Genomic DNA, 27,659 nt, shown 5'->3' with positions numbered 1-27,659 from the left:
TTCCTTGAACTGAGGGTTGATGGTGCCTTTGGAAAGATGAGCTTTTCCATCCATTCATCAGACCTCACGATTCCGATCAGTTGCTCACATTACCAGCATATCGATGTTTACTGTGTGACGAATTGGGTCTTTATATGTGCTAACAGGAAAAATTTGTGATATCCAGACATTTCATCTTGGATGTTAAATAACCTCAAATCAAACATACCAGATAATCAAACCACCTCTGACATCCTGGGAGAAAACAAGCAAAAGACATTTAGAGGTATTGATGCTTCACAGGTTAATTGCATCATTTTTATTAAATAAACTAATTATACTGGCTGATACTAACGCATAACAGAGATACATGTTTGCACTGACTGGCACTAAAAGATAATTATCTATCACAGGTGTAACAGATGGCAAACCTAGACTTCTATTAGTGCTCAAATAACATAGAAATTTCCAATCTCCATAAATTGATATCTACATATTATAAGAGATTATGAAATGTAAATGTTTCTGCTTTCACTTTTCTGCCCTTCCAGTTTGTAAGTGTTACTGACCGCTCACATTTGAGCAGGCTTAGGTTGTATGCGGTCCACGTGGAGAGCAAAAGAAATCACTCATAGTCGGACAATGGCTGGCATCTTGAACCAGATATCTTCACTACACTGGATGGCCTTAAAAACTGTTCTGACTGTTATTCCAAGAGGCAGCGGTCTATGGGTTCTCAGAATGTTACATTTCTGACTAAAATTTGTTGTTTTTTTCACTTGAACATCAAACTAGGTTTAAAAATGCAATAAGACAAAGTGACAGTTTAACAGCAATCCTTTGGCTTTTGCACACTGCACAAAACCTTTTGCTGCAAACGTTTTTTCTTTCTTTAGTTTAAAGCGGTGCACTGTTTCTTTTCATTTAATCCAAACATGGTGAGTAAAGAGCATTTTTGTTGTTGTTTGTTTCTTTTCATTTTTTTGTGTTGTCTTTTGAGTCTGTGTTAAATCCGAACAGCCTTGATGTATGATATCTGGGGAGAACAGGGAGCCATTAGTGGTCCCACAAAGACAGAGCAGAGCCTGCCTGACTATTTGATTTCAGGGCTTTAAATACAAAGACACACAGACAGACAAGAAGAGAGTGATCTCTGTCTGTCTGCACTCATTATTTCCTCCTCTGCTCCTTGCTCTCTCTCATGCTTTCTCCCTCACTCTTATGGCTTTAATGCCACTGTATCAGACACCTCCACCACGCCATAAGCAGATTGGGAGTCAGCAGGTGTGTGACCGTGTGTGTGTGAGTGTGTGTGAGTGTATGTTTGGGGGGATGGGTGGCATCACCATTGCCATAGGAACGAAAGCATATAAAAAAACAACACAGTAATTGTTCCGTTTCCATGGTAACGAGCTACACAACAGCAAACCTAAGAGATACTTTGTGTCTGCGCAAAAAAAAAAAAAAGAAGTTCTATTTAACCCTGCAGTAAAAACACAAATATGTTGTAACAGCTGCACGTTTCTCTTATAAAAAAATCATTCAAGCTTGAAAACATCCCAAAACTGAGGGAACAATCACAGCAGTACCATAATATTAGTATGCACCGAGCAACTCTAATTCTTCTTTTTCTGATATAAAGACATCACAGAACCTGTGTAAACACTTGTAACATGTTGAATTCCTAGAAATCCTTCTCCACTCACATCGTCGTTTCTCTGCATCGTAGCGGCGCGGAACGGTGAGAGGCGGGGCCGAAAAAGGGGGCTTGGAGCGGGTCGTGAGGGCGGTGCAAAAGAGGGGGGAAAGCAAAGAGAAAGAGAAAAAGAGAGAGAGACGGTCCCCAGTTTGAAAGCCGGTAATTAGTGGCAGATGAACGGAAGCTCCGCTATACCACCGGAGCAACGCGGAGAGGAGAGGGTGGATGACAGCCTTCTGCCGCAGAGAAAAAAAGCCCAAATTAGGCTGATTTCACACGCAGCTATACCGGCATCCCCACTGCATGCACAACGCCTCACCTTATCCCATCTTGCGACTCTCACCTACCCACACACCCACCCACCTCGACCACCCATCCGGCTGTGTGCTGACTTGGTGATGCAGGGTGGAGCTGGACGCATGGACAGCCGGCAGGATAATATCTCGGTCTGAGTGCGTCTTAGATGATCTCCGTCATCACCGGGTCGGTACCCCCGCTCTCCTCTTTGGGTATGTACAGCCTTGCTTTGGTATAGTGCAACTACAACGTGTGTTCAGCGCGCGCTGCGAACAGAACTACTAGACAGTTTTGAGGGGAGACGCTTAACAAGTCTAATTATGAGATCACTTGGGCTCTGCGATTTTTCTCTTGCGCACAGAGCCCTGCAGTTTGCAGAAGGCGCGGAACGCAGCGGGGTACTGACTATTAAATTTAAAGTAGAGCTGGCGATATAATTTCTGAACGCAAAGCAGATAAATGCTAGCTCATTTTGCAGCCTTCTGTCCTTTGCGTTATTCCAGCGGATGAGAGAACCCCGGCCAAGGGGCGCCCCTGTGACCGGAGGAGGGTTGGATTCTCCCGGCTGGTGACCTCCTGCTCCGGGGGACAAATCCTCCCACCACCGGGCATCACCTCCTCTACCCCGGACAAAAACCCACGGAGCCCACCGATGCGTCCGGCAGCCCCTGATGCTCGGCAGTGCTCCGGGGCTTTCCGGTCGGTGGGAGAGGCTCGAGCCGCGGCCGCGCGCTAGGATGCTGCGCCAGGTGTTGCACGCGGGCCTGAGGACCTCGTTCCACGCGCTGGGTCGGTTCGTGGCGAGCCACCCGGTCTTCTTCGCCTCCGCGCCCGTGCTCCTCTCCATCTTGCTGGGTTCCAGCTTTAGCCGGTACCGCGTGGAAGAGGACGTGGAGAGCCTGCTCGCGCCCAAGCACAGCCTGGCCAAGATTGAGGGCAACCTCGTGGACAGTCTGTTCCCAGTGAACCGCTCCAAGCACGCGCTCTACTCTGACCTGCAGACTCCGGGCCGCTATGGGCGCGTGATCATCACCACCCGAAAGGGGAGCGTGATGGATCCGGTTCATCTGGACGCCATACTAAAGGTACGCACGTGCACACATGGCACAGACTCTCAACTCATTTCTTTAGTAATTGTGAATTTCAGCTGACAAGCAGTCTGATATATAAAATAAAATAAAATAAATGTAAAAGTATCTTTAAAGTATTTTCACGATTAATAAAGAAATGATAAAAACACAAATATGACAACGAAGCAAATAAACACGTACACAGGTGTCTGCTGAAGAAATAGGCTTCAACTAGTAGGTGCCAAGATTGAAATGGACGGAATGTGAGCCGACCTATAACCTTTGAATGGTCATTTTTAGAGTTCGAGAGCACATATAGGCCTACCCACCCACTCCGCGAGGAACCTGTGGCGAAATGCCAAGCGAAAACACACAGCACTTGAAAAGTACAGCATTTGACAAGTTAGCTACTGTGCCCTTTAAATCATGGTGTATACATCAGAAAACGAGGTGCATCTACAGCTTTAAAAACAAGCTCTCATTCAGAAACACAAAGAGGTGAAGGTCAGTATCTGTAGGCTGCCTCACTCCTCACTCTCCGTGACTGATATTCATTAACTGGAGTCTTATTTCAAATCACCCTGACAGCCTTTTGAGGTTATTAAGCAGGGTATCCTAATCACACGTTAACTGGAGCTTAGAGGTCTCTATGTTGGTACACCTAAATGGTGTTATGAGTATCAGCCTGACACCCCTAGAGCAATTAGTTTAATGATTTCATGAAGTTATTAGGCTGCTATCAGAGCTTGCTGACTCATATGCTGGACACGCCGAGCTCTGCTGAGGAGATTGAGTTTGTGAGAGCTCCATCCACGCATGCTTTTCTGTGTATGTGTTTATCAAAGAATGTTATTGTGGCCTACTTTACATACATGCAGAATTCAGCGTTGGTCCACAGAGGACTGCCACAGTTAGAGAGCTCAGAGCTGTGCATCTTTTGCTGCCAACGGGCAGCGAGTGAGAAACAGGTTGGTGCATAAAAGAGAGTGCTGTAAAAGGGTAAATCCACTGTTACGTAATCTTACAGTGTTGCATATCATCCGTGAGGTTCAAGACTCTGTAATTTTCCTTTTCCTGTGTCTTTGCTTGCTCTTGGCTTGCCCTCAGCATATGAGTTCTTGCATTTTCCCAGAAGCTTTTTTTGCATCCCTCTGGGTCTGAACTTGTTGCATGTAGTAAGTTAAAGCATGCGTCGGTGGAGAGAGCGATATCAGCAAGAGCGAGAGAAAGAACTAGACGGGATTTCCACTTGCAGTAAGAGTAAGATTTCTGAGTCACACCCATTGACTGCATCTACTGAAGTATTTAATCTGTAGTTGGTAAATAAACTGATTCACTACAGCTCGCTCTTTTTTGAGGTGGTTTTCATCCTTTGTGGGAAAATGTTCAGTGTTCAAACAACCCGTACTTTACTGTTATGTGATACTGCATGTTGTTTTTGAAAAGACAAAGCAAATATACAGCATCATTTCACTGCAGGGGCACACATGTGAGCCAACACCATGGTCAAGAAATGTCTTAACAACTGTTTACTGGAAGTATATTATTATGGATATAGACTCGGTTCCCAGAGGATACACAGCGCTGTGTTAATTGTGTTTTTCTTTTTTAATCTTTTTCCACCAGCAGGTTAAAGTCTCTATTTATCGAGTAAAAATTAGAATTTCTCTCGAGGCATTTTCTGTTTAAGTCAAATGTTATTATTTAGAACAAATCTCTGCTCTACAGTTCTCCTAACATGGCTCTAGTGTGGTTTTAGAGCCCAACCAATGTATCCATTTTCTTTACTGTTTATCCAGTTTCTTAGAGACTGGTCAGAAATCCCCTGGAAACCTCTGGTCGCTATGGGAAAACAGTGACTGGTTGGCGAGTGGTTACTGGATGTCAGTGAGTGAAATCAGTTGCAAAGAGGGTTCTGCGCCGTGACCTCCTTGTGATTGATTTAGTCCCTAGCAGATTACTGGAATTGCCTGTAGTTTCCATGGAAGACTGCAAGCACTTGCTAACTTACCATAAAGTGGTAGTAATGTTTGGAGAAAGTAATCAGAATCAGCATACTTTATTAAGGATAGCATACCCTAAGGAAATTATGTGGGTTACAGTTGCTCCAATACGCCAAGGGTAATAGACTAAACTATTAAAACAATCCAATATGTTACAGATTTACAAATTTAAGAAATAGCACTAATATATATATACAATCACTCAATGATAAATATCAAGGATTAACAGAGGTGAATATAAATGAATATCAAGAATATTGACAGGAATATTACAGAGTAGAAAAGAGTGTGTGCAAAAAGGATGTAACTATTGCAGTGTTTATAGTGTATTAGATGGAGGAGTTGTACAGGGAGATGGCCACGGGCAGAAAAAGTTGTGCTGCACTGGCTTTACTTGCTCAACTTTTATTTTGAGGTTGAATGGTCTCCATTTCCAGTTTGGGTCACACTTTTTACAGTTTCACAACTACTTAGAGAGTGATTGGCAAGTGTTTGCAGAAAAGTCGATGTCTTCCATGCAAACTAGGTGACTGCTGCTTTCTGCTAGCAACCAAAGCACTCACAAAGAGATTTTCAATGCAGTAGCATTTACCTTTTTTGTGTACCAATGTCACATAACAATAGCATGCAGCCTCCTGCAACCACTCATCAAGTGGTCTCAGAATACTGGTCTCTAAATCTTCGTGATTGGGTCTTTAACAGTAAATTTCAAAGGGATTGCTACCAACCTACAACAACCACTTGCAACAGGTTAGGGATACTCATTCTTTCTCCTAGCGACCAGTGGTTACCTGGTTTCTGACACCCAGTCTCTAGTTCTGTGTGACTGGGGCTTTAAGTTTACAGGAGGGCTGCAGGATATGTCAGTTTTCACACAGCAAAAAGCAGATACCCCCTTTATAGGTTGGCACAAAACACACAGTCTCACACCTATCATATATAGTAGCATCACAGATGGTTTTGCAAAGTTTCTAACTAGTCCATAAAATATGTTGCTGGAAAGTTATCCCCATCAAATATCTTCGTATATGTTGATGTTGGATTTTTTAACACAATAAAAGATTCCCAGCCATCTACAAGAATTAATTATTGTTTATAGTCTTGTTTTATGAATATTTTTTCTTTAACTCTCACCACCAGCTAGTTAGTGATCCACAGAGAATATAAATCTGAAATAATATCCACCTTTTAAAACAGGGTCACTTTAGTTTCTTTAACATAACAACCATGATAAGACTTTATTATCCCACAGAGAAATTTTCTTGGAGACATAATGCATAAACACACTTCATACACCTACGTACACAGTAGCTGTTTCATGAATTTTATATTGAGGATGATTACTAAAAACCCTTCTTGAATAATCAAAAGAAAACAATCGACTCTGTGTTGATAGAGCATGGTAGGTTTACTCTTGATAAAGATAACTGCATGCAAGTGGAAGTGAAGTTAACGTTCACTTGTAGTGTTCAACTATTAAAGAGCAGGCATCTGAAGTTAGTGTACGTGCTTGAGGCACCTACAGCAGGAATTTTAAGTCTCTGCCATGAAGCTGTCGACAATAATGATGACAGAGTGGAAGAATTTGCAGTAAAAGTTTATTTTACAATAAATCTTAGGACAGGTTGCTGCAGGACAGTAACTTTTAAACCAAAATTATAATAATTTTCAGGAGACATTCCTGCAGAATCACACTCCCTTTCTTAAGCCAATGCAGCAATCTGAGGTAGGAGAAAGCTTTTCTCGTGTTCACCATGGCAGAGACTGGCATCAGGCCTGTTGCTTAGTAACCAGCACCGTGGATGCTGGCACAGTTGTCCTCTCGCCATAGAAATGGAGGAGTACTCTGAGACAACTATTATTTCTCTGTTGAGTAATATATAAACACATACACACACACAAACACACACACTTCCCCAAATTTCTCTCCCTAGTAGTCGCACAAACAGGAACACAAAGTAGGTGAATGAGTGGCTGACACTCAGTTTGTGTGCTGCGTAGTGAAACTTTTCACTGTTCCCACAGTTTATCCAGGAAAGCCACCGTTAAGCTGAGCAAATAAAGCTCTTTCTCTCTTTGTTTTCTCTGCTCGCAGCTCCACAGACGGATCTACCAGATGCAGGTAACTGTGCCAGCAACAGGCTTCAACAGTTTCAACTACTCCTTCTCCAACCTTTGCCTTCTTGATGACAAGAATGTCTGCATCATCGATGACATCATCCGCGCCATGGAGGAGATCCAGTCAGCTCGCAACTCCAATCGCTCCATGCCCGTCCTGAGGTACCCCATCACACAGCTGGCAGATGGGCGGCAAGCGTACATTGGCCACCAGATGGGTGGTGTGCAGGGCTGGGGTCCTGGGGGGGCGATGCGAGCTCAGGGAATGGGAGTGAGGGGAGAAGGTGTCCGATCTGCCAGGGCGCTGCAGCTCACCTACTACCTCCAAGCCCCAGGCGGCCTGATGGACCGGGTGGCCAGCCAGTGGGAAAAGGCCTTCTGTGCTGAGTTGCAGCACTTTGCAGAGTTGCACCCAAAGTTGGGCTTCTACCCTTCTACTTCATCTTCTCTGAGGACAGACTTCCAGTTCTCCTCAGTGCTGGCACGTCGCCCCCTGTTGGCCAGCCTGGGAGTGTGTGGGGTGCTTGTCGTCCTTTGCTGCTCCATGAGGGACTGTGTGAGGTCCAAACCCTGGCTGGGACTGCTAGCTCTGCTGTCCATCACTCTATCAGGCCTTACTGCTGCTGGGATACTCAACCTGACTGGGGCCACCTACAACTCCACGTACTTGGGGATCCCTTTCGTCATGCTTGGTAGGTTTAACTCTGATATATTTGCTGTAGAAATAACAAATAATATCACAAAGTATATTTTACCTTTTGGGTGTTTATGAAATAATTTTCCCATTTATCTGGAACTGACCTGTATGTATAGGACGTTTTCAAAGAGTAACCGATGCTAATCCATGGCAGGTGGGAGCCGCACAGAACATTGGCATTGCTTTTCCTTCGCAGTTTGCTTGCCTGTACCTCGCAGCCTGCTTTTTCAGTACCTGTTGTAATAGATTTTTCAGATGTCTGCCTAAGGCTGAATGCCATTTCAGAGTAGACAGGTCTTCAAAATGACTGACAAGTGGTGGGGCATGAACTTGACTTACTGATAGAGAGGATGATGGTAACAACAACATGTTTTTTGACGAGTGGCAAAAACTAAAACTAAAGGTTCAAAAAAGTTTTAAGTTGCAGCTGAAGCAGAGTCTTGAATGAGTTGTGAGATGGGACAGGAAGTTATTTTACATGCCAACAAGACCTCTGACTTTAACAACATTAACTTAACTCACCATATATGTCTTTATTCACCACTTTGCTTTCAATCATTAGTTGTTAATAAACTCTGGCTGTCTTACAGAGTGTGTCTTTTGTGTGTCTTTTCCTCCGCTCTCTTCTTTTCTACTCACCCAAACCAGTCATGACAGACTGCTACTCCCCAGAGGTGTGGACTCGAGTCACATGACTTGGACTCGAGTCAGACTCGAGTCATTAATTTTATGACTTTAGACTTGACTTGAAAAAATGTTCTAAGACTTGTGACTTGACTTGGACTTTTACACCAATGACTTGGGACTTGAATTGGACTTGAACCGGTTTACTTGAAAAGACTTGATATTTTACCCCAAATATAAAATTTAACATGCATATTATATAGAGATTGAAAATGTGACGTCATTCACGGGTAGAACCGCAAAGGATTCTGGGAACTCGTGGCAAGCGGTACTAGCGCACGCAGGCTTTCAATTAAAATCAGTCACACAGCTATAAAAAGAAACACAAAAATGTCAAGAAGCCGTTGTATTATTAACTGCAATAGCCGGTCGCATGACAGCCATGGGAAGCCGACGGGTAAAGAGATCGGTTGTTATCGGATTACGTCGTTGAAGAGAAATTGTTCAAGCCATGTTTCCGAAGTAACAAAGAGGCGACGGGTGGCCTGGATTGCAGCCATTCAAAGGTCAAATATAACGTCCCAGAACACTCCAGCTCACAGGTTAGTCTGCTCCAAGCATTTACACAAAGGTCAGTGTTTTTTAGTAGTTAATACGTCATTTTCATAACATAATTAGTGATATAGGTTACAAGCAAGTCTGGCGCTGAACAGAAATTGTCGCGCTATGCTCCTTTGTTTATTGTGCATAAATAGTGAATTGTCCTGACACAATATTGCGTTTCGCTTCTGTTATTATGGTACATTGACAAAAACATATACTTTTATTCACAGGATAAAACAGGTTTTTTGTATCACTAATTGCCCAGTACGATTACAGCATACAGTATTATTGTCACTGCTACATTTCTGTGATGCTACCAGAAATTATTTCCACTACTAATTAATTACCGTTGAGCTCAAAGGTCCTATTAATAAACGGTTAACGAATGTGTATTTATGACGACGATTTGTGAGACTGGTAAACTTATGATATGTACGATGGTCTTTACTTTCTACACGGTGCATTTCAAGGTCCTGCACCCATCCGTCGGTAAACTGTACCTGGGCTTGTTGCAGTGACCTGAAGTTACTAAACTTCATGAGTGTATGTGCTCACTCCAAGAACCGTATAATTATAAATATGCATATAAATATGCTAGGATGAGATAGCTGACTTCATCTAACTAGCAAATGTTGTCCAGGCTACGTTGGTGATACAGTTTTTTTAATGTGTATGATATTTTTGTCATGCGATTTTAAAGCTGGTCCTACAAGCGCATCCAAGAATAACATGCAGCTTATCTCAGAACTGTCGGTGAAAATTATTATTGGAGCTAGGTTTAATTGAGCTGCATTTTAAAGAGGTGCAATTTCACAATTTGTGTATATTTTCTAAGTTCACTATTTTGTCATGTGTTGAGAAAAACACAGATTTTAAAATTACATGGTCTAACATTTACATTTAGCATAACTGCAACATTATTTTTTCGTTTTTTTTTTTTTAAAGACTCGAAAGGACTTGAAATTCAAAATTTCAGACTTGTGACTTGACTCGGACTTTTACACCAGTGACTTGAGACTCGACTCTGACTTGCCTGACATTACTTGAGACTTGACTTGAGACTTGAGGATAAAGACTTGAGACTTACTTGAGACTTGCAAAACAATGACTTGGTCCCACCTCTGCTACTCCCTAACCCCGGTTCTGACAGAGCCACACACAGATACATACACACATATGTAATAACACTTTACTCACGTTGTATATAACATTGTACACAGACTATCTTCCAGATCTTCAAACTGAAGCCCATGCCTTAAGCCTGCAGTTTTTTTAATGGCCAGCAGGAGGTGCCCCCTCTTTTTGCAGAAACAAGTCTGGTTGCATAGAAGTCTACAGGAAAACTACCCTACTGTTCACTTGATATGCGATCACAGTGAACACTTTTCTGATTAATGCTTTAGCATTTCAAGTCTTGTTTATTACAAGATGTCTGTTGTCTAAATTATGGTATCAATTAGTGTGTAGAAGGATCATAAAATATGGTTTGCTTTAGGGTGAGCCTGCCGTGTTCTTGAGAAGTCCTTGCACAAGTGCACAGTTGTCCTTTGTTTCTCAGTAAGATCTACCCTGCACTTAGGACTAGTTTCAAGGAATAAAATGGTAGCCATCCATTCGCTTCCACTTATCCTTTTTCAGGGTCGTGGGGGGGCGGGAGCCTATCCCAGCTGTCACAGGGCGAAAGGCGGGGCACACCCTGGATAGGTAGCCAGTGGTAAAAATGCCCAGCTTTTCCTTTAAATACAACTTCACTTTGGATAACAGTCGGTGATCACATCTTTGTAATTAAACCTGGTACAATTTAAGTTTATATTCTGTGAAGAGGCATTGCTGTGCTTTGTTTATGTCGCATCAAATTTAGTACAGCTGAAATGAAGACACTTTTAAAACTGTTTGTGCAACAATACTGCTTAATGTAATAATCACATTCTAGTGATGGAAGGAAAAACCTTTCAGTGCAATTTATAACCCTCTGTAAGTGTCCAAAGAGCTTAAGGTTGATTAAGGGGGCAGCCCCAACATGCAATTGATTTTGGAAGCCAGTGAAAATGCTGATTTACAGGTAGTATAAAACTTGGGTATCAATGTAATTATATATATATATATATATATATATATATATATATATATATATATATATAATTTAAGGATAAATACTTCTTTGGGGTATTGCTAAAAACAACAACTAATATTAAACAAAATTAACATTTTGTTTAACTGGAAATATTAAAGACATACAAGCGTATTTTTGATTTGGTGATGACTTTTCCACATGCATTCATAACATTGTTGTAAATGGGGTTGCACAGTAGTATTTATCCTACTGTGTATTTCCTAAAGTGAAAAAAATCAATCAGCAGTTTAACAAACCTCTGCTACTGATCAGTGACTATTTCAGCTGCGTAATTGGATTGTCTCTGCATTCCTAATTATGCAGCACCTTGCATGTGGAAAGGGCCAATAAAGTTGTATCAGTGTTTAAGCATTCATTTGTGTTGCATTTGGCACTAAATTAATTAAGTAAATTTGTTTATTTGGTTGGGCAGGGATAAGATATAGAGAAGGAACAAAGAGAAAGTGGGCGAGGAAAGGCTGCTGTCAGGCTTAGAACAACTGCAGAGTGAACAGAAAGTACAGGGAAACAGGCAGAGAGGATAAAATATGAAATATCACTCCAAATGCAGGCTGAGATAAGGATTCTCTTAGCAGAAAATGAAGTTAAACTGTAGTTAGAAGGAAGACAGGCAGGCAGGGAGAAGGATCTTCTCAGAATGCAAGTGGGCAGACAGAAAAAGGTGGGAGGACAGCGTGAGGCGAGAGAGAAAGCTTTGTTACAGGGGAAGATAGGATTTGGATTAAGGAAGAATGCTGTATTTTTGTAATATCTTAAAAATGACAGAGATTTGTGTCTTTCTCTTTTAAAATCAATCACAAGAGATGTTTCACATTGTGCTCGCGAATTTAAAAAGTTGCACATTGATGGGATAATGACTTTGGGCCATTAACTCACCAGGTGTGTGATTGTGTAGCAACGAGGGTAAATTGTTAACGGTAAAGGATCATTCTGGTCTGCTTCAGCCTGCCATTACTGTCACTGCTGTGGCTCTGTGGGTGTTGCTAACTTTGCACTTTTCACCTCCGTTGTGGAGCTTTGGGGAGTTCTGCCTAACAGAAATGGTGCAGTGCACAGTACATCAGTGTGACAAGTGCAAGCTTCCTGCTTGTTTAAAACTGAGATTTTTTAACAGAAACGCAGAAAGTAAATACAGTAATCCAAATTTTCCTGGTGACCCAATCACCATGTGAATTAATTTGGACCCCAGTTTGGGGGGGGGGGACTGATAACTGATGGACCATTTTAGTCATTTTTTTATAGAAAATATCACAGTTGTACTTTTCTCATGACTTAATTTCAGGCTTTCTTCTGTTTCATAAACCTGCCAACTAAGGATTTTTCATGTTTGAACAGTTGGTCAGATGCACAAAAATGTTTCCTAGAGCTCTAGGAAAATTTCAGGCATTTTATAGAAGAGTTTGACTGATATATTTGTTGACCACTTGTTAGGGTACTTGGGAGGCTGAAGTTTTTCATGATTACTGAACTTCGATTTTGTCATTATTTATCATTTGTAATATTTTGGGTTCAATGTTAGAGTTTTTAGTCTTCTGGTTTCTGTCTGTGTTCAATAGTTGCTCTGTTTCCCCTGTCAGCTGTATCCCCTTGTCAACTGGATACAGCTCTCATAATACAGTCTCTGTGTTATGTTTCCTGTTTTACTTTGAAAGTCCGTGTCACATGTCAGTGTTTTTAGTTTTGCTTCCCTTGCCTCATTAGGCTTGATTTGTCCCAGCTGTGTTTCCCTCCTGTCTCCCATTCCCTGATTGCTCCCTCTGTGTATTTAAACCCTGCGTTTTCCTTGGTCTGTGTTGCTATTTCTCTCGTTTCATACTGTGTGTTCTGTCTGCCAGTCTGTTTTGTTATTTTGTTGTGTTTAGCAATAAGTCAGTGTTGAGTGTACCTTTTTATCTCCGTAAGTCTGTACTTTGGCTCCACCATTCCTGCCTTCACCGAGTACAAGAGACCAATATTGGCCTACTGTACATACTATAACTGCAGCTATGTTGAAAGTTTTGTTTATTTTACAGACAAAAATGCAGGGAAAAAGCAGTACAGTACAAGTAGGACAAATACTTCATATCAATTGTCAAGCACAGTATGGTGATTTGACCTGGTTTTGCAGTTGACCATGAACTCATCTGTTTTCCAGAGAATTCTAGAGTCAAATGTGAGGTCATCAGTGCAAGAGCAAACTTGGTCAGGCACCAGGGCAGGGGTGGCAAAGTCCAGGCCTTGAGAGCCGGTGTCCTGCAGGTATTAGATATCACCCTGGGTCAACACACCTGAATCAAACGATTAGTTCATTACCAGGCCTCTGGAGAACTTCAAGAAATGTTGAGGAGGTAATTTAGCTATTTAAATCAGCTGTGATGGATCACGGACACATCTAAAACCTGCAGGACACCGGCTCTTGAGGTCTGGAGTTTGCCACCCCTGCACCAGGGCAATGATCCCAAGCAGAATAGTTGAAAAACAAAAGAATCAAGGTGTTGCAGTAGTCCATTCAACATCCAGACCTCAACCTTAATGAAAAGCTGTGGCAGAACCTTAAGAGAGCTGCCAGAGCGAATAAACTGAAGCATTGTTGCAGAGAAAAGTGGGCATAAATTACTCCACAATGATGTCGGAGACTAATAAAGTCATAAAGAAATTATTGCTGTTTCACAGGAAAACTCGTAAAACCAAGCTGCTCTTAAATTCCCCAAATTTATTTTTATTTTGTAATTTAACTAAAACAGTCATCCCCACATTCAGTCATTCCACATTAATTGATATGTAAAAATCAAATTAATGGATCATTTAGTTTTTAAGAAAATGTCATATAAGCACCTCATGAGATAATCTGTTTACCTTTATTTGTTTTACAGTATTGTAAGTTGTTTTTTCACATATTTATTTAGACAGTTATTAAAAACTGTCTTTGGGGGAGGCAATTTTAGAAGCTTACCATTAGCTTGATTTATCAATTTCAAAGCCAGTTTAGATATGTGTTTGGGGTCATTGTCCAGTTGGAACATCCAGTTGTGTCAAAGGTTCAACCATATAGCTGTTGATATGAACAATTTGCAGGTAGTCCTCCTGCTTCATTATTCCATCCACATTCTACAATGTACCAGTATCACTGCCAGCAAAACAGCCCCAGAACATGATGCTCCCATCACCATGCTTAATAGCTAGCAGTGCTCTTAGGTTTATAAGCCTCACCTTTATGCCGCCGAATAATTCCGAATTCCTGTTTTCATTGTGGCCAAATAGCTTAATTTACGGTGGTATGCAAACGTTTGGGCACCCCTGATAATTTTCATGATTTCCCTTCATAAATCATTGGTTGGTTGGATCAGCAATTTCATTTTCCCCTTTAAAACCAGTCGGAGCGGGCATGCTCCGTTTTGCGTAACTATTTTTAAATCCCTGTAGCTCTGCAACCACGTAAGCTTGCGCAGTAATTTTTTTGCATAAGAAACCGGAAGAGTTGTACTTACATGTTATGCCATCAGCTTGTCCTAGGTCACGGTTTCCTTCCACATATAGCTTTGCAAAAACTGCATAAAAAGCACTTGCAGCAACAAAAACATAATATTCCAGAAACTCGCTTTGCCGATCTGATCAGCTGTTCATAACACTTCCTACGTTGGAACAGACGTCAGCGCGAACTATTGCATGTCCGCCATTACCTGCTTGGAACCGGAAGTGATTCTTTTTTTTTTTTTTTTTTTTTAACCTTCGGGGCTTTATAAGCCTACACTGGTGTTTTCAAAAGTCATGTTTGACTTTATGACTTTCTGTATCGTTTCTGGGATGCTTAGAACTCAAATTGCACTGCTGGAAATAGTTTATTTTGATGCAAATGCTGGTTTTTTTGCAAATTTGCATTATAATTTTCTTTTCCGTTTTTCCTGCAGTATATAAAAATTGGTGTATCTCAAAAATAAAACTATGAAGACACTCAAAATAAATTTCCTGTTGTTGGAAAATATTTTGTGCACCTTTTTTGTGTTTACAGTTTTGAGGGATAAACCTCTTAAAATTCTCTAACTAGAAATATATATATATATATATATATATATATATATATATATATATATATATATATATATATATATATATATATAAAACCCAAAAATGATTTTAAATTTTTTGGTAGTTTATTGCACTTTTTTGCAATTTGTGTAGTTATTATGCACTTAATGCATACATATTATTAAAGTTTGGGCTATAACGGTTGTATTGATGTATAGCAACTTGAAAAAAATTAGGCAGGTGTATAAATTTGGGCACCCTTGTGGTTTTATTGATTAGAATACCTTTAGCACCAATTTTTGGAACATAAAATTTGTTTGGTAAGCTCATTGACCCTTGACCTACATACACAGGTGAATCCAGTCATGACAAAGGGTATTTAGGGTGGCCATTTGCAAGTTTTTCTCCTCTTTGCGTCTTCTCTCAAGAGTGGCTACATGGGAGCCTCAAAACAACTCTCAAACACCTGAAAACAAAGATTGTTTAACATCATGGTTTTGGGGAAGTATAGAAAAAGTGATCTCAGAGATTTCAGCTGTCAGTTTCCACTGTGAGGAACATATTGAGGAAATGGAAGACCACAGGCACAGTTCTAGTTAAGACAGATCAAGGAAAATCTTAGATAAGCAGAGGGAAAGGATGGTGAGAACAATCATAGTCAACCCACAGACCAGCTCCAAAGACCTGCAACATCATCTTACTGCAGATGGTGTCGCTGTGCATCATTCAACTATTAAGCGCACTTTGCACAAGGAGATGCTGAATGGGAGAGTAATGCAGAAGAAGCCATTTCCGTGCACATGCCACAAACAGAGTTGTTTGAGGTATGCTAAAGCACATTTGGACAAGCAAGCTTAATTTTGGAATAAGGTGCTGTGGACTGATGAAACTAAAATTGATCTTGTTAAAGTTGAGGGTTGCATGGATTCCAGTCAGTATCAGCAGATTCTTGAGAACAATGCTCAAGAATCAGTCACAAAGTTGAAGTTGGGCTGGATATTTCAACAAGACAATGACCCTAAACACTGCTCAAAATCTACTTAGGCCTTCATGCAGAGGAACAAGTACAATGTTCTGGAATGGCCATCTCAGTCCCCAGACTTGAATATTATTGAAAATCTATGATGTAACTTAAAGCGGACTGTCCATGCTTGGAAACCATCAAACCTGACTGAACTGGAGATGTTTTGTAAAGACGAAAGGTCCAAAACACCTTCAACCAGAATCCAGACTCTCATTGGAAGCTATAGGAAGTGTTTGGAGGCTGTTACTTCTGAAAAGGAGGATCTACTAAATGTTGATGTCATTTTTCTGTTGGGGTGCCCAAATTTATGCACCTGCCTAATTTAGTTTAAGTAACTATTGCACACTTTCTGTAAATCCTATAAATTTCATTTCACTTCTCAAATATCATTGTGTTTATCTGCTATATGATATATTTAAATGAAATTGCTAATCCAAACAACCAATGATTTATGAAAGAAAATCATGAAAATTATCAGGGGTGCTCCACTGTATGTCTCATTTGACTATAAAACATTTGGCTTGTCCATATAGGCGGCTGAAAATTTTAGTTGAGGTTGAAGGTTTACATTTTGGAGCAAGGGCTTCTTCCTTTTTGGTAACCTCTTAGTCCATGGTGATGTAAAAGTTGTGTCATGGTTCACTTTGTGGCAGCCAGGAGGAAGGACCCAAATGCAGCTTTATTTGCTGGAAAAACATGAACACCAAATGCAGGAAACAAAACATAAAACTAGAAGCAAGGAAACACAGACTCTAGAGGGTACAACGTGACAACAAGCAGGGAAAGACAGGACTAAAATACACAGAACCAGAACCTACCCACATGCCAAAATTGGTATGGCCCGGATCTGGCCCACACAATGTGCTTACACATGGCCCACATACCGCAAAAAAAGACAACCCTTTGGTGGCCCAGATCAGGTTTGCCAGATGTAATCCACACATGGGGCAGCACAAGGCCAGTTGCAGACACACTGGTGGTTCTCTGCAAACCTGATCTGGCCAAAGGGCCATCATTTTTTGCGGTATGTGAGCCATGTGCAGCCACGGGCCAGTTGCAGACACACTGCTGGCCCTGTGCTGGCCCAGAACAGTTTCAGCTCTGGCCCCAGATGTCAGCCTAATGTGTACCTTAATCAAGCCATGTAATAACAACGTGTGCCGGAACATAACAGTGCAAAAGTAACATGATGAAACTCTGTTCAGACAGTGAATGGACTGATTCTTATATAGCACTTTTCTACTCTCCCGGATTACTTGAAGTGCTCTATACAACATGCCACATTCACTCAATCACACACTTTCTCTAAACTGAGTGCTTCCTAACTACATTCATTCAGACTGGAGGAGCCAGGGATCAAAATGTGTACACTCACAAACCTGTCAAGCCTGCATTTGAAACATTGGCTACCATAGCAGTATAGTATTTTAACATAGCATTTGGATCTTCTAACTAAAATAGGAGAATAGGAACATAAATAGTGCCATCATTTACAGACCTGGCCCACATCTGGTTGACATACACCCTGCCATGACACCAGTCAGTCAGAAGTGCCAGCTTGATGCCGGATCCGGGGAAGACCTGTTTTCTATGAGCCTGGGCCACATAAACCAAACCACAATTGGCCAGATGTGGCATGCTATCACATAAACAGTGGCATCTGCGCCAGCCCTGACCCATATCTGGATGACATACCACTTACCATAGAAAAGACTAAAGAACTAAGGAGCTAGGAATACTTGAGACAGAAACCAAAACCGAGAGACTAGCAAAGACAAATCATGAAATCAAGGATAAATAATACAAAACAGAAAACATTGGGTCACCGTCCCAGGAGCGTGACAACGTGCTTCACTGTGGTCAGTGACACGGATGTCCAGCAGCCATGGCAGGCTTGAGTCTTGGTGGTTCCTGATTGTTCCTGAACAACAACCAGTTTCCTCTCATCTGGGTGTAACAATTTACATCTTCTTCTAGATCTTGGTAAAGTGTTGATAAATCCAACTAACTTGTTGTTACCTACAATTGCTGGAGCTGATTATTTTGAAATCTTCAGTTGTTCCTCCATGTCTCAAAGGGACCATGGCAATTTATGCAGATCTACAGTTCTCCTTCTTAGATCTTCACTGAGATCCTTGGACTTCCCTATTGTTTTGACTATTGGTCAAATCATTCATCATGCTGACAAAGAGAAACTACCAGTTGTGGTAAATCATAATCACTAATGAGAAGTTAATAAGCTTTGGCTAAAACAAGGTTAAAAGACACTGAAGAATCTGCAGTAACACTTATTTAAAGATTAAAACGTGCATGCATATATCTGAGCCTGTATGTATACTTTTTACCCTGCGTGGATTAGAGAAAATCCAACACCAACCCAAAATTATGCAACCAATTCTCATGTTTTAATTCTTAGGATTTGAAAATCAACATGACATTCGTGACTATGATGAGTGTAAGTAAACTTCCAAACACAACTCTACATACATACATTATATCCCCCAAGGATCATCAGCAGCAATACTTCACTTGTTAAGATCGCTTGTTAAGATTTTTTATTTTCTTCTGCCTGTTTGCTCCATTTTTGCCATAGTTAACAAACTGACAAAGACTTTTCAATATCTGAAAAAAAAAAACATTTTGCAACACAGTAGTCGTATCAAGGGCAGACATAGTTTCAGGAAAAAGAAACATCCTTCTATGTTCCTCTAAGTGCTTCTATATATGTGAGTGTGTCTGCTTGTGTGCCTGTCTCCTGCTGGTAAATATCCTTGCACAAGTGCTGTCTCCAGCCTCTCTTTTTTGCTCTCATCTTGTCTCTGCAACATTAACCTCTGCACCTCTTTTCTCCGTCATCCTCTGTCTAATTCCCTCTCACAAGTCGCAGATCTGCAGACTTTCTCTGTACTCCACGCCCACGCCTCAAGTGTCGGTACAATGCGCCTCTGCTTAGGTGTTAAGTGTTTCGCCATGCTGAGGTCACTGGAGAGGGGGGTGATGGTGGTAGCGGTGGGGTGTACATGTGTTACTGGTGACTCACGGATGCTATGGCAACCACAGAAGGAAAAAAACCCTTAAAAACCATCTGCTGCACCTAAATCAATGTGTATGCGCAGCACGTGAGACTGGACAAGCACAAATTCATGGAAATGGGCACTAATTTGCTTTATTGAATCGACAATGATTCATTCCTTTCACTTATCATGTGAAAATTGTGCTGTTGTTTTAAGACTATTGGTCTCTTTATTGTTGCTACTGCAGGAGCAATGGCGCTTCTGGTATTTCTCACGTTGGGCATGTTACAATCAAAAGAAAATGGCATTTTCACAGTGTCTTACATCTGTCATTTCATGTATCTCCACTTCAAATGGGATTTTGGTGTGACCTCATACAAAGAGGGAATATTCAGAAGCACTATTGCACTACCTTGTGCAACACTGGGATTTGATGAAATGAATAAACTGAAGCAACAAGGCTGAAAGATCCCCAGTTTGAGATTGGGAGGAGACACAAATCCCTGGGAGATTCTTATATAGTTTTGACCCCTTGTAAAGAAGAGAGGAGCTTTAATTTTAAGCCTAGTTACAAGAAAACATTTGTCTTTAATACAGGTGATGTCTTGCATCCCAATAAATTACCTTGGTTTTCTGCTAAGGGAACCATGAATTAAAAACAAAGAGGTTGGAGTTTGGAAAACAGAGAGCTAAGTATCTTCTGGTGAACTGTGAAGGTTCTTCAGATAAGTCAAGAGACATCATTTGCAGCAAATGAATAAAATAAATAATTAAACTAAAATAGTTAATTTATTTAAAATAAATAATTAGAATCTAATTTGTGTAATTTAGATAAAAAACCCAAAAAAACCAAAACATATTATTTATTCTTAATTTTCAGATTTGCTTTTTATCTGCAATTGTCTCAGTCTAATCAGATTGGAGGCTTACTTGTGGTTCTTGGGGTATTTAAATGTAGAAAAAGTGAGGCATAGCCTTCAGCTTCCTGGCCAGCTTTGGAACCAGCTACCAGTTTCCTGTGATTCACTGAATATTTCTTTACTCATCTCTTTTCTTTTTCTGTATGTTTATACCTGACTACTGTTTTTAGTCATTGACAGTATTTAAAGTTTTACTCTCTAGTTTCTATATAAGAAACAAGCCAAATAGAGCAGAAATAACAAAGTTCTGCTAAAGTAATTTTTTTTGGCTAAATAAGTGTGATACGGTTACAATCTCTTTTAAATTTGTTGGTCTAATACAAGATTCATTCTCATTGCTGTTCTATTTGTCCTCAGGTCATGGGCTCTTCGGCTCCTTCGAGATGCTGTCATCGTGGAGACGAACCCGTGAGGACCAGCATGTGAAAGAGCGTGTTGCAAGCGTCTTCGAGGATGTTATGTTGCGTTTCTCTGGCTCCACCATGATCCACCTGATGACCTTGGGCCTGGCCGCCTCCCCGCTCACCAACATGGAAGCCGTCCGGCTCTTCTGCCGCACTGCTGCTCTGGCCGTTACCATCAGCTATGTTTACATGTTGTCCTTCTACAGTTCCTGTCTGGTGTTTACAGGCTACCTGGAGACCGGGTACAGACATGGCTGCTTCTGCCGGCGAGTCCCCAAACCAGACCGTCTGGACTCTAAACCGGCTTGGTACAGGTGTTTAATGTACACTCGTTACCAGGAGGAGACCCAAGTGACGAATCCTCCACAAGGGATTGGTCACACTCACACACCAAACCCTGACCTTACTCACACGCACACACACCCTCACCCGCATACAACTAACAACCCCGCTGTTCGTGGACATGCTCATGTTGCTAACTCCACTCACCCACACCCACACCCTCACCCACATTCCACAGCAAGCACGGACCCTCATCCTCAGGACTCCCACCTTTTGTTGGGCTGTGTGCGACGTTGCTATGGAGACTGGATCACTAACACTTATGTTAAACCCTTTGTGGTTCTGCTGTATCTGGTTTACATCTCTTTTGGATTGATGGGATTCCTACAGGTGAGACACCTGGTGATTTCTCTTTTACAGAATTATAAAGTCTTTATTTGTGGCATGTAATAAAAATGTTTGTGTCGTCAACAGGTGACCCAGGGTTCTGACCCTAGCGCACTGGTTGCAATGGACACCGCAACAGTATTGTACACCCGAGCCCAGCAGCGTTACTTCAGCTCATACTCTCCTGTGATTGGATTCTACATTTATGAAAGTGCCCCTTACTGGAATGCCTCAGTGCAGCGGGATCTGCTGGAATATGCCAAAGGCTTCCAGAGAATAAGCTGGCTGGAAGCTTACCTGAACTACCTGTCAGATCGCAACCAGTCCACCAGCCAGCCGCGGGAAAATTTCACCCGCACACTGCGCCACGCCTTTCTCCGTGAGCCGCAGTTTGCTCACTTTGCAGATGACATTATATTTGCAGAGCGCGGCCAGGGCGAAGAGCCTGATGTGGCAGCTTCTCGCATCTTCTTGGTTGCCAAAACAACGGAGAACAAGCGCGAAGAGATGTCAGTGCTGCTGGACACGCTGCGACGCCTGTCACTGACCTCACGAGTCCGCTTCTTAATCTTCAACCCTTCTTTCGTCTACCTGGACCGCTATGCTGCAGCAGTCAGCTCCCCACTTAGACACTCACTGCTGGCGGTGCTTTTCCTGTTGGGTCTCTCCTCTCTGGCTGTTGTGGAGCCCCTGGTGTCTGTGTGGCTGGGCCTCACACTGCTCTCTGTCCAGTTTGGCGTCCTGGGCTTCATGACCTTATGGGGTGTAGAGCTGGATTGCATGTCTGTGCTATGTTTGATTTCAGCTTTGGGGCACTCAGCAGACTGCAGCGGCCCCCTCCTCTGTGGCTTTGCTGCAGGTCGGGGTGAAAGCAGGACTCGCTGGGTGAGAGTGGCACTGGAGAGACACGGTGTTCCCTCTTTACAGACGCTCATCTGTTACGGTGCTGCCCTGGTACCCGTTGGCTCCATACGCTCCAACCTCACACGCACACTATTTCGCTGCCTCACCCTGACGGCCGCTTGCTCGGCCCTGCACACGTTGGCTTTCCTGCCCACACTCCTCACCTTCCTGCCCCCCTCCAAGAGCCGGGGCCATGGACCTGGAGGGGAAGGACAGAGACAGGAGGTGGAGTGTGTTGAAATGAATGACAGCACCAGAGTTGTCGACCAGATCACCACCGTCTGAGCATGGGATGAGAAGAGAGGAAGACAGGTTTCTAGTGCACATGTTACCTGCTTGTTGCTAGTGCTGTGTGGCATGTGAATGAGGTATTTCCTAAAAAGCTAATGAGACATTAAATTTAATCCAGGTTGTGATGTAATCACAGAGGAAGTGCCACACTTTTCACCAAAACTTGCTTTAGATTCAGTCACTTTGTTTGGCTACTGCTGTCTGTTCACCATATCAAGTTGCACAACTACAGTGACATGAGGCAATCATCTGTATGACTCGAGTATTTCTACTTTATTGCTGGAAAAATAAAGACAAAATAAAAAAATCAAGATCTTAGCATTGTGATTTGTAATATATCATCTTGTGGAAATATTAGCATTTAACAAAAGTCCCCTTGTATGGGAGTTTTTTCTTCTTCTTTTTTTTTTAACTCTAATTTGTTCATTTTCAGCTCAAAATTTCTAATTCTATTCCTGCTGGTGTAGCTTCACATGATCTACTTTTTCAAAATAATTTTATCTTATTCTGGGTTTTAATGCAGCCTCTCTGTACAACCCTTATCTACAACACGCCATTTTGGGTATGATCCCCTTCCATTTAAGTCAACGTTCTTTTGACTGGCTGCCCGTGTGGAGCTGTAAGCCCACAATGTCGTGGTCATTACTCAAGAGAAATTATGTATTAAAAGTAATGCAGTATGTTACTTCAATACTTGACCAACCCTATATCATGACAAAGCATGTAATAGACACACTGGTCCACTATGTCCATTTCACGCTTTGCCCCTTCAAAGCATGAAATGGACAATCATGCAGAAGTTGCAGTACCAGAAGAGGAAGATAATATATTTAAAGCAGTACAATCCAGCGTTGTTCTATGTCACAAACAATTAAGCTAGGTGTCTAAAATGTGTTTACATGTAAATGTGTTTATGATGAACTGAATGCAATGTCTCTTTAAGCGTTTTCCTGTGATTATTTTAATGTTGGCTTGAAATAAAACATCTCCCTCTGTTGGTACTGCAGGTTAGTGATACAGTAACACGCTGCATTAGTGTGTTATTGAAAGACGTAATGTGATTACAGTATCACATTACTTTGTAATACATTACACCCAACAGTGGTTACTGGGGTAACCATATGAAGGATCTCCAAGATTACTGACATGATACAGATCAAGGAGTTTAAATGAAAGTCTGAAACACTATTTAGAGCAGCTGAAGACAGAGCTTGTGGCACATCAGGATCACTTGTACACTGACCTCATTATTTTAGAGTTTGGCCTTGTTTAACTTAAGCATCAACCATTGTAACAGTATAACATATATAGTCATGTGAAAAAAGGGTTTTAATATGCAGTCATCAATCAATTGTTTTTTGTATGACTTTATCAGTCTCTGACATTGTTATGGAGGAATTGTGGCCCACTTTTCTTTACAATGTTGCTTCAGTTCATTGAAGCTTGCAGGTATTTGTTTAAGCACAGCTCTCTTATGGTCCCAACACAGCTTTACAATCAGTTTAAAGTCTGGATGATTCTGTTGTTGTAGATTTACTGCTGTGTTTGGGACCATTGTCCTCAAGCCTGAAGTGGAAGTAGTAGAATACTTTGGTATAGACAGTTCATGGTTGACTGAGTGACTGCAAAACAAACCCAAACCATCACCACTCCACTACTGTGCTTGACAGTTGGTAAGAGGTGTTTGTGCTGATATGTTGTGTTTGGCTTTCTCAAAACATGGAAGTGTGAATTGTGGCTTATCATCTCTTTTTTGGTCGTGTCTGTCTCAAAAGCCATACAGTAGTTCCAGAAATCTTGTGATTTGTTCAGATGCTGTTATGTTCTTTGTAGAGAGAAGAGACTTTCTTTTGCCAACATTTCTGAACAAGTCATACTTGTTAAGTCTTTTTTTCCAGTTGCCAAATGTGGCAGTGTGAATTATGACTAAAAAGCTTTGCTTTGGTGTTATCTGCTCAAAGAACATTGTTCCACATGATGATCAGTCATTGAAGTATATTTGATTACCAGCCCCTGGCTGCACATTACCCTCTAAATTCCTATGCTTCCTATTGAATCACAAGGTTTTTCACAAGACTGCAAACCTTTTCTTTTCACATGAATGTATATTAGTAGTATGTGTAGTATGCATATATTGTTTATTAAAAGACAAAGCATAATAGGTCTACAGTAAATGGGTCAAAAATTTTACATTTGGGCAAAAGGAATTTTAATAGGGCTTTAAAACTGATGACAAATGAATAGATAAAAGTTCATAATACTGACTTTTTTTTTGTAAAGCTGTCATCAAGTGGCGGCTCAGAGTGTAAAAGTGTATATCTTGAAAGGTCAAATCCAATACCAATCATTTTGCTCTCTTTTTATTACAATTATGCAATTGAGACACCGGCAATGACATTAAGTAGTCATCAAGAAGCATCTATTGTCAGAAAATGTCAGAAAGCATTAGTCAGCCAGCTATCAAATGTGCACAGACAAAATCCTCAAGCTTCCTGTAATCTTGCTCTATTGTACCGTCGTTACCATACTATATAAAGCCCCTTGAGGTGGCTGTTGTTGCTGAATAAATTAAATGAAATAGAACTGAATAAATCCTCGAAACAAACTTTACTTACTTCATGTGCTCGATCCCTTGGGGATGAAGAATTTAGTCAGCACTTAAACTAATGCTCATCTGGTGTTTTCTGACAAGTTTGGATCAAAGCATTATTCTATCCTGTTAACCCACCTTCCTGAAGGGAAACGGCCTCTTTGTGTTTTACTCCTTAAGTCACAGATGTAGCTGAACTTCTGGGTGTAGGAGTACCTGCTATTGTTAAAGCGTGATCTTCTCTGATAATTGCTTGAATGAAAGTATTGTTAAGGCTCTGTGCAGGTGCCACAGCCATCAGTAAAACAACGAAACCCAGCTTCCCACCTGTGAACACTGCCAATTGGCCTTCGCAAGAGCGCAAGCTGGAGGGATCATTAGCTGTGATGCCTGCGTCATCTTTTGTAAAACGTCCCACTTACACACAGAGCTGGATGGTGTTCCTTCTAAAAATAATCAATGCTGAAAGCGTGCTGATGTGCTGCTTGCTCGGTTGAAATACCAGAAAAATGTGAACTGCTTTTTCTTAGAAAACGGTGTGTCTTTGATGCCGCCCTAATACTGAAATAAAAAATAATAAACTGTATAGTGTTTAAAAGCTGCTGAAATAAAACAAAACTCACAGCATGTTGATTTAACTTTAAGACTGAGCCCTCAGGGTAGAAACACACTGGGCTCTATTAGGTCGCCAACACCTCCTACGCTCACTTGTGCTGACAGTCCAAATGCAGTTTACTGCTGCTGTTGCTGCTTAGTTTCACAAGTAAAGTAGGCCAGTGTAGGAGCTGTGGAGTTTTGTGTTAGGTATAAAATAATGGGCTGCAGGTAGCACCTATGTAGAGTAAATCAGCAGTGCAAGGTGTCTGTAAATGTTTTATAATATAAAATTATTGAGACATCAGTTAAAAGACTTCAGGTTTTTCAGTCACACCAAAATGCTGGACAGAGCCGTCCTGTGATGCTGTTAAATTCACTGTTAAAACAGCGGAGCTGAGGATTAAACTTCAGCATTCATTAGTCCTGTAGTTAACTAGGTTTCTAACATTGTTTATTTGATTTTCCACCACACTCTTTCACTAAGACTCGAACAGTTCAGACACCGTATACCCTGCTCTAATTTTATCTTCCAGCCTCCGGGCAAAGCTTTGTTGTCGAGCTATCAGCCATAAAACATCTTCCGTGCCTTCAGTGCCTGTTGCAGTAGACTGGCTGGTATTGTCTTCACCTTGTGAGGGTATGTGTTAGTGTGCAAAATGGGCCTGGAGACACAAACTGTAGGGGCTTCCATCACAAAGTTGGCAGATTAGTTAAAATGATAGGGCTGCAACTTTGCAAGACAGAATTACAAAACTTTACAGCCAAAGATCAGAGTCAAACATGTGGATTAAATGAAGTTTGCATCTATCATATTTACTGAACTTGCATACGTTTATTGACTCTCACACAAAAAGCTTGCCAGCTGGAGCTATCAGCATAGTTTGACTCTGCAACAATACCTGTAAAATCAAAAAGTACTAACCTAGAAGCAAGGATAAGGACTCAATTCAATTCAAGAATATAAGTTAATTAAGTCAATTTGATATTTCTGCTTCATGACCAAAGCATGGGTGTGTCTCACTGCTGACTGTAGCCTGCTACTGGAGACAAACACGGGAATATGATATTATCATTATATATCCTCCAACATAGAGAATGATGTAGGTAATTTAACCTCAAGGCAGGAGATGACTTTTGACTTAGTATTATGAACATTTTTAGCATAAATATGTTGTTTTTGGACGTTGACTGAACTCTCTGATGCCTCACATGATCAATGATATTCATCACTTGCATAAAGGTGGAGTTGCTATGTTGTGGGTGGAAGGTGAAACGTGTCACATCAAATTCAGATCAGATGGTGCTGACACTACAATTGAATTTTGCACTAAGATTGCAAATTTACAGGAACGGGCTGCTAACATTCAGCAGAACAACATGCAAAGTTTCTCCGGAGCGTGGGAGAGAAACATGATGCAAAGTTTATGTTCGACTGGTGCGCAAGCTTGTATACAAGACCAGTCAAATTCCATGACACAGACACAAAACACATATTTGCATCTTTCCATATGACTTACACTTCCAAATACTTTCATTAACACGGAATAAAGACAAAAAAATCAGCTTAGACACTGATATTACTAGAGAATAATTAAACGTTCTTGTTTTCTTCAGTATTAAAGTCATCTTGTGACTTCTCTGTGCATCCATGCCTCTATTGCAGTCAGGAGCTTCTAATAGTTTGTTCAGTATATTTACAATGAAATTGTTAAGGCAAAAATCCCAAATAGTTTTTATGATGAATTATCTTCTGCTGGCTTGCATCCTTCTTTTTAATCATCAAATTCATTCTCAAACAGTTTTATTTTATGGTTGTTTGCATCCAACAATAAAAGGTACATTTTTACCATGATATAACATTGATTACCTTGGCTGAATACAAATGACAGCAACTACCTAGAAAAGCAGCGGAGTTGGAGTTTGAAAATTTGCTAAAACATTGCCCAGAAGCGTGCTCATTATTGAGCAGCTCAGGTGATCTTCCAGGTATGAGCATGTGTTGTCTTTGAAGAGGTAAA

General features: G+C 41.2%; 1 protein-coding gene across 3 annotated transcripts; it reads left to right on the top strand.

Moving 5' to 3' along the window:
• Window positions 1-652: 652 nt before the first annotated feature.
• ptchd1 (patched domain containing 1) lies at window positions 653-22,751 on the top strand. 3 transcript variants are annotated; one of them, XM_082546437.1, is made up of 5 exons: window positions 653-2,187; window positions 2,479-3,060; window positions 7,144-7,858; window positions 20,545-21,263; window positions 21,348-22,751. In XM_082546437.1, the coding sequence occupies exons 2-5, from the start codon at window positions 2,647-2,649 to the stop codon at window positions 22,446-22,448; spliced, it is 2,949 nt and encodes a 982-aa protein (XP_082402563.1). In that variant the 5' UTR covers window positions 653-2,187; window positions 2,479-2,646; the 3' UTR covers window positions 22,449-22,751. The 3 variants fall into 3 exon arrangements, with proteins under 3 accessions (XP_082402563.1, XP_082402565.1, XP_082402564.1); XM_082546439.1 differs by lacking the exon at window positions 2,479-3,060; XM_082546438.1 differs by lacking the exon at window positions 653-2,187 and having other exon boundaries at window positions 2,669-3,060.
• The last annotated feature ends 4,908 nt before the right edge of the window (window positions 22,752-27,659 follow it).

The sequence above is a fragment of the Aulonocara stuartgranti genome, assembly GCF_965226115.1.
Source record: "Aulonocara stuartgranti genome assembly, chromosome: 9".
In the NCBI taxonomy this organism is placed as follows: Eukaryota; Metazoa; Chordata; class Actinopteri; order Cichliformes; family Cichlidae; genus Aulonocara; species Aulonocara stuartgranti.
Note: the sequence above shows the minus strand (reverse complement) of the source record. Positions and strands in the feature narration are given on the sequence as shown.